Source organism: Gavialis gangeticus, unplaced genomic scaffold, assembly GCF_001723915.1.
Source record: "Gavialis gangeticus isolate Ggan-Ray unplaced genomic scaffold, GavGan_comp1, whole genome shotgun sequence".
Lineage (NCBI taxonomy): Eukaryota > Metazoa > Chordata > Crocodylia > Gavialidae > Gavialis > Gavialis gangeticus.
Genome location: NW_017728983.1, coordinates 5,880,336 through 5,890,829, shown reverse-complemented (window position 1 = coordinate 5,890,829; position 10,494 = coordinate 5,880,336). Strand labels below are relative to the sequence as shown.

The window sequence follows — 10,494 nt, the reverse complement described above, 5'->3', positions numbered from 1 at the left end:
GGGGACGGGAGGAGCCGGCCGGGTCGGCACCGGCCAGCAGAAGCGGCGGCGGAGCCGTGTGCTGTTCGGGACGGGACGGGACGGGACGGGACAAGCCCGGCAGGGGCTCAGCTGCATTTTCCCCCTGCCTGCGCCGGCCAGTCCCGAGCGGCACCCGGCTCCGCCGCCGCCTCTGCTGGCCGGTGCCGACCCGGCCGGGCTCACCTCGTCCCCGGCAGCACATGGGAAGCCAGCACGGGGGGCCTCGGCAGGCGGGGTCCTGGTGTGACCTCACTGGGTGATAAAAAGCTCATGATCCGGCCCCACATTCAAAAAGGTTGGACACCCCTGCTGTAGAACCAGGGCTGCTCCATGGTCCACAGTCTCCCGTTAGTTGGTGCCTACACCGCTCACCGTCTCAGAAGGTCACCTGCAAAACGTTTACTAGACAGGCTGTCTTGGTCTCTGGTCCAGCTGCCAGCTTGCAAGTCTGGCTTGTGGGGGGGGGGGGAGACCAGGGGGGGTTACAGAAGCACTGGCAGCAACACCATCTTTATGATTGTCACCCGCCCACCCATGGAGAGGTGTCACCCATGCCACATACTCAACTTCTGCTTCACCTTGGCCTCCTTCTTCTCCCAGGCCTTCCTTCCACTCAGCTCTGGGTCAAATTCCACCCCAAGAATCTTGACCCCCTTGCAGGGGACTGAGACCCCCAGGGACTCCAGGTCCCCAAGCTCGCCTATGGCAGGCAGGTGCTTTTGCCCACATTGCCCCCACTGCCACTTCATCAATCTGTGTCCACTCATGCCACACTGCACACCTCTTGCTGTACCCGCAGACAAAGAGGCTGTCCCAAGGAGCCTCCAGCCAAGCCTCAGCAGTGTCTCTTCCTTTTGGGGGGCACCCCATCAAGCCCACTGCCTGTGCCCTGCACACACTCCTGTGTGATGAAGGGTATTTATACCCGAAAGTTTGCAAAGAAGAATGTTTTCAACTATTTGAGCAAGTCTAATAAAAGATATCAGATTTGCCCAAAGAACCCTGTCTGCCTGTGTCCTTAGACCAACACGGCTACAACCTACCCCCCTGTGAACACACAGGCATGTGTACACGCACATGCACAAATACACTAACCCTGCATACAAGTCCCAACCCCAGCTGTCTCTGCCTCTTTAAGAATGTCATTTGATTTGCATAGCCACGCCTCCAAGCTGTCTGAGTAGGCTCCCAAGGACCCGCCCCTGTGCTGGGCCTTGATTGGCTAGCTAGATCTGAATATTTAAATCTGCCAAGGGAGGAGCTTGCTGTGTGAATGGCCCCCCCGCCCCGCCCCGAGCAGGGGCAGTAGTGTGGAGGGAGCTCAGCCCCGCAGTGCGGGGAACGGAGCGTCCGCTGCCACTGGGACCCTGCTGTTCAGACAGACTCTAGCTCTTCAGTGGTGCCACCTCTCCACCAGCTACACTGCCTGAGGGGGGAAGCAGGGGGGACTCCTGGCTGCTTTACCATTGTGCCTTTTATCCTCGTTAGGGAGTTTCCGAGCTCAGCCTCTTTTTTTCTGTCTTTTTTTATTGCCGTCCCCTCCCCACTCCACCCCCTTGCAAAAAAAAAAAAAAATTGACAGCTGCATTAAAGACAGACCGGCTCTAAGGGGTTTGCAGAGCGGTGTTTGATGAAAGCCAAGAGAAAAAAAAAAGCCCCAGCATAACAGTTGGTTTGAAATAAAGGACAAGCCTGTGTGTCGTGGAGATGAGGGGCCTACCCGGCTGGACCGTGATCCTAGCCCTGGGGAACTGGGTTTGGGTCGAGGGTGTTGTGCCTCTGGCTGACTTTTACCCCTTTGGCTTGGAGCAGGGGGATGCTGTCACTTTGAAACAGGATGACGGAGGCTCCGGGCTTCAGCCGATTTCAGTGAAATTCCCTTTCTTTGGAGTGGGACACACAGGACTTTATGTAAGTAGCATTTTCTTTGCTTCGTTTCAATTCTGGAAGAGGCTTCGGGCTACAGCTTGCTTCCTGGCAAGGGGCCTTGCCGGGGCATCACTCTCTGCTCCCTGCAAGGTGGCATTTCCTGGCACAACTTGACAGCCAGGCTGCAGTCTGCTTGCGATGAGTCTGCCACCGTGGTGAGTTCCCTGGAGCTTTTCCAGAGGGGAAAGGTAAAATCAGGGCACAGCTTTTTTTTCTCTTTTTTTGCTCTCTGGCAGCTCAGGCTGAGTGGAGAAAAAGAGTGGGGAGGAAAAGAGGGACATGGAGTAAGGGACAAGCTGGCTTTGGCTTGGAGATGACATGCCAGGCAGGCACAGCACTGAGGCCAGGCAGCGTGGTACTGTCCGGGAAGCCTGCACTTTCCATCCAGACAGGGCTCTGACTTTTTATTTCCACAAGTTAGAGCCTAAAGCCTGCAGGGAGTGAGATATCGGGAAAAACAGAGTTGCTCTCAGCCTGCAGAGGCTGGGTACCATGCAGATTTCTCTACCACACCTCATCCCTGACCTGTCTCTGTGCCCACTTTGTCCTTGACTTCTTGGCTCAGGTTGCCTATGCAGGTGCCAGCTTCAGAGATGTGGGTACCTGTCCACTAGGAACTGGATAGAAATTGTCACCTTGTCTCAAACAGAGCATGGGGGAGCCCTCCAATGAGGAATGGGCTCAGTATCTTAAGCTTTCTCTACACAAGAAAGTATTTGCCAGTGTTGCTATGCTAGTGTAGACACAGCTTTTGCCAGCAAAAGTAGCCTTGAGCCAGCAGTTCATGGCAGTTTGATGAGTGCTCATGAGTTAATCCAACTGCACCCATACTAGAGCTTTGACTGCTACAGGAGCATAGTGAAAATATCACCTCACTGCGCAACAGCACTGTACCGGGAAATGTTTCTGGAGCAGACCTGGCTTCTGTGTGTCTGAGGTAGCTGATAGGCATCGCAGAGGAATGACAACTATGGTGTTATGAATAATTGTGAACAATCAGGGCAGTTAACCAGCCAGGTCCTCGGTCTACACTGAGACAGTTCCCAGTGGCTTTGGTGGGGGGTTTCCTGCCTGTGCACAGTATATGAGCCTCCGTTTCTGGTGCTGTGTTTCAAATGCACACTTCGCCGGCCCTCCTCACAGCTGACGCCGCACAACTTCCACGCAAACCTCGGTTAGAACATTAGAATTCAACAAATCAAGTGACATTTGCCACCGGGAAAACAGTGTGGGCCAGATTCTCAGCTAGTGTAAATCAGCATTCCTCCACTGAAACCATGTTGGCTCCGATGATTTTTGCAAGCCTTGGATTTCAGGTCTTGGAGAGAGTCTGCCCCATGGGAAAAGGCAATAGATGAGACCTTGAAGTTGTATTAGGTCAGGGCTGAAAGTTGTCATATTGAGAAGGGTCCCCTCTGAGCTAAATGAGCAGGGGGCTATTTCCATGTTGTGCTGGTTGAAATTTAAAGAAAAAAATAGGAAAAATAGTTCAATAAAATGACACTTTTAAAATTATTCTGACAAAATTGTCCCCTTTTCTTGGGGAGAGAGGGTGGACGTGCATGCCAGAAATGAAGCAAAGTCCACCCTCAGACCCTATCAGAGCAGAGACACTTGGTGACAAGCCTGAGAGGCTGCAGAGGGTGAGTACAGGTCCTCAGAGTGAGGCTTGGGGTGACAATGGGGAGGGCAATCAGAGCCTGCCCCAGCTGAAGCTTTCTGGATTCCCAGTTCTCTGTCTTCTCACCTTTCTCTGTGAGCTTTTCTGGACTGGAAGACAGGCTCTGAGGATTTTATTCAAAGAACCCAAGTCCTTGGTGCAGAGATAAGGTGAAAGCCTCACAATTAATGTGTGCTGAGAATGACCGTTGATGTTTACATAGCTGCAGAAAAGTTAGGAAAGTTTTGTAAGAGATGTCTGTTCTGTGTGTTCAACAGACAGGCATGGGCTGTGTTGTGTGCTGGCAGGGTTCATTCAGGATCCCATCCCTAATGGATTTGGGTTATCAAAGGACTTAGGTCAGTGACCTTGTTAAAGAAAACAGCTTGTCTCTACAGTGGATCTCCACGCCGTTTTGTGACACTCAAGTTGTGTGAAGAGGACACATAGCTGCTGGGACTCAGCTACCATAAGGGCATCTCCTGAGGATGCAGGGACTAATCAGGAAGTGAAGGGGGTTGTGTGAAGGATGGTGAAAGGGGCAAGGTCAAAGCACATTGTGCTGCAGCCATCCAGAGCTGGTGAATCAGTCCCCACTGACCCATTCCATGTGACTAGTCCATCTGACACTATAGAGCAGCCCTGGAAATATTGTCATTACAGTCACTAGGTCAGGGCCCACTGTGCTAGGAACAAATGCCCTGTCAGAGACAGCCCCTGTCCCAAAGAGCTTGCACTCGAACTAGACAAGGAGGAAAGGGGAGTCAGAGGCCCACTGGTGTGAAGTGCTTTGCCTGTGAGCATAACACAGGTGAGGAGCAGCGTCAGGAATAGGACCCAGGTCTGCCAAGCCCCAGTCCAGTGTACTAACTGCTAGGCAGTTCTGCTTCCCTTTAATTGGTCTCTACAGTTCTTTGCAAACATAGGGCCCAATTCAGTAGTCCCCATTGAGGTTAGCAAGTGTTACATGCCATGAGGGCTTGCCAAACTCATTGTAAGAGATCTTCCCTGCCCCATTCATGCACTGATCCTCAGAACAACATGGAGTCCCATGAGGCACACTCAGCATGGGAATACGGGTCTGTGCTTCACCTCTCCCTGCTGGATCTGGATCTAAGATAGACAATGCAGAGATGAACAGTCAGGATAGGGAGGCCAGTGAGAGAGAGGTAGGGAGATGAGAAATGCCCTGGCAGGGGTGTGTATTCAGAAGGGAATGGAAAGAGAAGAAGGGGGGTGACTTGGGATAGATGCAGGTGAGCAGAAGACAAAGGGTTAAAGGAGAGGATTCGATGGACTCCACAGAGCTGGGAGCCCATATAGACCAGGGAATATGGAATGAGAATAGTAACTTCCTTATTGGACTTTAAACCACTGGGCAGGACAGGACTTTGCAGCAGGGGAGCCATTGTCTACTAAACCCTACAGGTCAGTAGAAGAATTTCTGGGGAAACCCATTCAGTTTTCATAGAGCCCAATTAAACTCCACAGGATTTTCTGTAAGGAGTGGGGCAAGGGATCAGAGGTGTGGCAGGGCTGAAGCTATCTATGGCAGCAAGCATGAGTGTGAGGAGCTGCCACGTGATGCGGCTCAAGTGGTGACTATACAATCAGCAGAAGGGGTATGAGCATTAGCAAACACCGTGTGGCTACAAAGGGAGGAGGAGAAGTGGGGAAGCCAAAGTAAAATATACAGTGCCAAGATGCGAAGAGACCAGGGCATTAGCAGTGAAGTGGGGGGCAGGGAGGAAGACAGGACACAGGCATTTCCTCTGCTCAGAGCCAGCCTTAGGGAAAATGGCACCCTGAGCAAGCTTGTATGTTGGTGCCCACCCTCCCTCCTAAATCTGTGGCTCTGCTGCAAACAGAGGCAGGCAGGCAGGGGCACAGGGCTTAATCTGGTGGGAAGGCAGCATAGGCGACTGGTAGGTGGGGCACATGCCCCCCCTGAGACTTGTTGCTGCCGACGCCAGCTTCTGTGGGTGATTGCTGCTCACCACCCCGCCGCTGCAAGCTTCTGCAGGCAATCGCCACTAGCCACCCCCCATCCCTGCCTGCTGCCACCACTGCCAGTTTGTGTGGGCAGTCACCGTTTGCCACCCCCTGCCCCCTCACTGCCAACACCGCCACCAGCTTCTGCAGCAGTCGCTGCTCACTACCCCACTGCCGACACTGCCACCCACAAAACTGTGCCCACCCCCCCAGTCTTGGGAGGCACCAGTCACCCATGAAAGGCAGAGTGGGATGGTACACCAGGCAGATGAGCGGGCAGGCACTGCATCTGCTGTGTGGGAGCAAGGTGGGAAGACTGAAGCAGAAGCCATCATGCCCACACTTGCCCAGCCCAGCTCCTCCTGAGCAGTGGCTAGAGGCAGAGCCGGGCTGATCTGGGCACCTCTCCTTCTGCCTGGGCAGAGCAAGGCTGGGGGAGAGCGCTGCTCTGAGCATGGGTAGCATGTGCGTGTGTGTGTCCCAGGGCTACAGCACTTTGGGCAATTGCCCACCCCACCCACCCTTAAGGCTGGCTCTGCCTTCCCTCACTGACACTCCCTCCTTAGCACTCTCACCTTGCACACTGCAGACCTTTGCTCTGCCCCTTCAGGATGCTGGCCATCCTCCTGCATGCACTAACTACCAACCCACTTTCAGAGGAACAGGACTCTGCCGAGTTTCCAGCTCAGTTTAGAAGGCAGCCCTAACCCAGAGGCTTCCAGTATGCAAACACCAGGGCTGACATCCCAGCACCCCAGTCTGTCATCCATTTAAGATGGTCATGGTTGCTGCTTCCTGTACTTGAACATGTTTTCCTGTCCCTCTCTGTGTTCATCCAGAGCTCTCTTCCCTGCCCCCAGGGTAGAAAGCAAGTAGGCTCATGGTTAGCTGCAGCACAGTGGTACTTCTCTCGATTTCGTTTCTTGTTTTAATTCAACTTAAATCGTTCCAAATGCATCTGGATTTACTTGGGGACAGATGAACAGTCCTAATTTAATTTAAGGCATCAAAGCTGTAACAGGATGTTGCGAATCAGAATGTCTTTGGTATTTAAGGAAAACAAACTCAGGAGCCAAGGCAGTAGCCATATAAAAAAGTCCTGTCAGTTCAGGAAAAACCTCACAACTCCCTTAGCTTCTGTCTCATTGGCTGCAGACTCATGTTGCTCAGGGTCACAGAGACAAGATCAGCTTTAAAGGAGATCTTAGGGCTCACATGCCTTTGAAAGATAAATCCCTGAGGCATCACTCATACCACTTCAGGAGACCAAGTCTCAGCTGTATCAGGCACGTGGAGTCAGTCCCAGCTGTACCTGGGCCATGTGAGACCAGTTGGAAGGTAGATATGACCTCAGCTCTTATTCCCTGGGTTAGTGAGGAACACAAGCTTCGTGGAGACAACCTCAGGACCTGCAGACCCCCTGCCAGCAGAGCTCTTATTCTCTTTCGGCCAGTGGTTAACAGAAACATCCCAGAGGTGACCTGAGGGTTGCGTGTTCCTGGGCTGGTGGTGATATGATGATTCATGGCTATGAGCTGAAAGCACATACTCTGGCTTGAATATATGGCTGTGGGGTGGATACAGTAGGGCTTTGGGTGAGATGTAGAACAAATATATCTGCACTCTGGGTTTATTGGTAACGCAATGCCTGGGAATGCTCAGAGTGCTGTTAATGACTCAGATAACATTCTGAACTGCCTTCCATTTAGAAACCATTCCCCTTAGATAGAAGCTACTTTCTGTGTTTATCTCCCCTCATTCTTTATTATTAGCAGACTCAGCATGAAAAGAGAATCTTTTTTTCTTAAATGATCCTCTACTCCCATTGCCTGCCCTGCACCTGAAGTCACAGTTGTAGGAGTTTGGAACTACAATTTGCTGCTGTTGAAATATTTATGATATAGCTGGGCCGTGGGGGCTCTACATAGGGAGAGGCAGCTCGAATAGACAAACTCTCTGGAGACAAAAGCTCTTCTTTTCATTCAGAAGGTCTCTTAGTCATAAGGAGGGGAAAGAAATGTAACAAAACATCTAGGCAAGACAGACATTGTGGCTCAGAAGATTCACTGAGCTTGGTTCTCTGTTCTTTGTACAATCACTTTCAGCCATGCAGAACAGCCAATACCAGTCTGGAACGGTGGTGCTTTACACATGCCCATGGCACCCAAGTAAATAGCGACAGGAGATGGCAGGCACTGGAGACTTGCACCCACCTGGTTCTAACCTATCAGTCCTACTGGGTCATCAGGAGGTGTGCAAGTCTGGACATTCATTACCAGAGCACCAGCTTCTCCCATGAGATGTTCCACTTGCTGGCAGCAGTGGAACAACTCACGAAAACCAGTGCAGTGGCACTGTATAAACAGCCCTTGAGGGGATCAGAACTCCTGGCTAGTATCTAAGTACTTAATAATGAGCATAATTAACCACTGGAGCATCTTTCTAAAAGAGATGCTATTGCCCAAGCAATCTGTATGGTTTGATAGAGGGATCTTTGGCTGAGGTTCTCTGGCTTGTGCAATGCCAGAGTACCTCAGCAGGTCCTTAACTTTAGTGGCAGAGGGTAAAGCCTTGAGATGGATACATGTGGGTGGATTTTGTGGGGCTTTGTAGAGCCTCACTGGCATCATACTTAGCATTTAGGCTTCAAGAAATCACCAAAATATGTTACTAAAGTTGTCTTCAAAGGACCTTAAGTGAGGTCCCAAGCACAGATGCTTTCTTGGCTATTTATCTAGTTGTATGAGTGCCACCATGTGCTTAATGTCTTGCTGGCTTGAGGCTTGTGAGAGCATAATCAAAAGTGTGAACTCGTGCTGAAGCTTGTGGCGGGAAATTAGGAGGTGAATCTGATGCTGAATTCTGCTACAGACTTGCTGGGAGTCCCCTAGCTTGCCTCTGTTTACTCATTTTCCCATCTGTAAAATGAAGAAAAATTGGAACCATGCTTCCCTACCTAGCAGCAATGAGAGAGGCTGTGAGGTTTGTAAAATACTTTGAGATCTTCAAATGGAAGGAGCTCTGGAAATGCAAAGGATTAACATTGGCAGATGGAAGAACTACTATCCCTGGCTCTGCACAGTAGCCATGTCATTCTACAGAAGCCCAAGGGCATCTTACAAGGTCTTCACAAGTCCTGTAGACCATGCCATAAATGTAACTTGCCAGCACCATGCACACTTCTTTAAAACTTGTTTTCAAGGTCAGCAGGAGACACAGTGACTATTCTGAATTTGAGGGCAGATTCTGACATCCTTCCTTCTTTTTAAAAGTTCCACTGAAATCATGGGGTGAAACCTTTGCCATGAGGAAGAAAATGGAAGTTCTGGTGGGGCCAGATTTCCCTCCATGAAGATGCCTGTTGAGTAAGATGCTCCCTATCACAAGCAAAGGTCTCAGAATCTGACCCTTCATCAATAATCAGCAGCTTGCAGGATAAACACTTGTATAAGCCACTGCCTTCACTGCCAGTGTGGGTGCTGGAAGGGATGGGGACAGGGGTTAGAACAATCTTCATGTCCTGACTTATTTCTTAATCCAGTCCTTAGCCCTTAGGCAAGCAGAGGTCACTGGGCCAAACCTTGGGTCCACAGAACTTAGTAAAGGACAAAATTCCCATTTCCTTTGAGGGGACCAGAATTTGGTCAGGTACAAATTTTGGCTACGGGCTGAATAAGCACTGAGCCAGGACACCAGGACTTGGCCCATGGAGAAGGTGGCAGATCAATGGGTGAAAACATACCTAGGGAAGCCATGTTGCCAGATTTTTGCCTCTGAATAGACACCGCACTTTCCAGAGTTCAGTTCCCATTTTTTGCAGGGGGAGCTAGTGAGCACTAAGCTCTTGAACTTGGCCTTGCTGGTGAACAAGCAGCCCTCTGAAAATCCTGGCCACAAGTGTTATGAATATTGACTTTATCCCACTCCCATTGGAAGCACTAGCCAAACTCACAACATGCGGGACCAAGCCCTAAGTCAATTCTGGCCAGGGCTTCATGGCCTCAGTAGTGCCTACCTATCGGGTTGATGTTCATTGTTTCTGCAAGACCAAAGGTCCTACACCTTCTCCTTACAGACTGTGGAAGCTTCTGTGGCACTGGGCAATAGGGACTGAACGTGCTGAGGGAGCAGCTGTGTTCTTGGGCCACACATGATGTGGATGCTGCTAATTGCCAGGGCTGTTCTTCATGTTCCACATGGTAATTGCTCAGAATTACCAGAGATGATGTGGCAATCACATTTTGCCCCCTCCCTTCACTTTTAGGTCCAGACTCCAGGACCTTAGAAAATGTGACAGTCAGTCATCCCCTCAGCTTCCTCGCTGGGTAGAGCCACCAGGGGTTAAATGGAGCTTCTTGAGAATGAAGCAGGAGGATGAGGGGAGACAGCAGAGGAGCACAGAGGTGCTTGGGAAAGAAGGCAGGAATGGGGGAGAAAGGACCAGAATCTGCAGAGGGAGTGACGATACTGAACCCAATGAGAACAACCATTGTTGTTCTCCATTGCTACCTGGAAGCACCAGCCCCTTGCTACCTGCTTCCTTCTCTCTTTACACTCAGGTGTCATTCCTGTCAGCCCTGCACGAGTCCACCAGGATCAGAAAACAATCCCAACAGTCAAGTTCAGGAAGCCGGAGGGATGAGGGTTTAAGCCTGTGGGGTGATTCTAACTGAATGTTTCAAGCAAGTGCCTCAGGGAGATCCCGGGAAGTAAACAATGTGTTTTCTAAACCAGTGATTGATTGAAACAAGATGAGCAGAGCCCCAGCCAAGACATTGCAAACCAGCCGCAAAGAGGAAGGGAGCGCTGGAGGACACCGGCTGGGGGGTCCTCTAGGGAAATGTGACTGCAGTTTGCTGACGCAGCTAGATAAGCAGAGTGAAACCCCTTCA

General features: G+C 50.9%; 1 protein-coding gene across 6 annotated transcripts in view; it reads left to right on the top strand.

The window, feature by feature from the left end:
• Positions 1–1,313: 1,313 nt before the first annotated feature.
• SNED1 (sushi, nidogen and EGF like domains 1) overlaps positions 1,314–10,494 on the top strand; it is a 99,541-nt gene continuing 90,360 nt past the window's right edge. For 5 of the 6 annotated variants that reach the window (XM_019513587.1, XM_019513577.1, XM_019513604.1 and 2 more), the window contains exon 1: positions 1,315–1,932. In XM_019513587.1, the coding sequence (XP_019369132.1) occupies positions 1,729–1,932 (204 nt within the window). In that variant the 5' untranslated portion in view covers positions 1,315–1,728. Of the gene's footprint in view, positions 1,933–10,494 lie in introns of all 6 variants that reach the window. The other variant, XM_019513596.1, reaches the window with a different exon arrangement.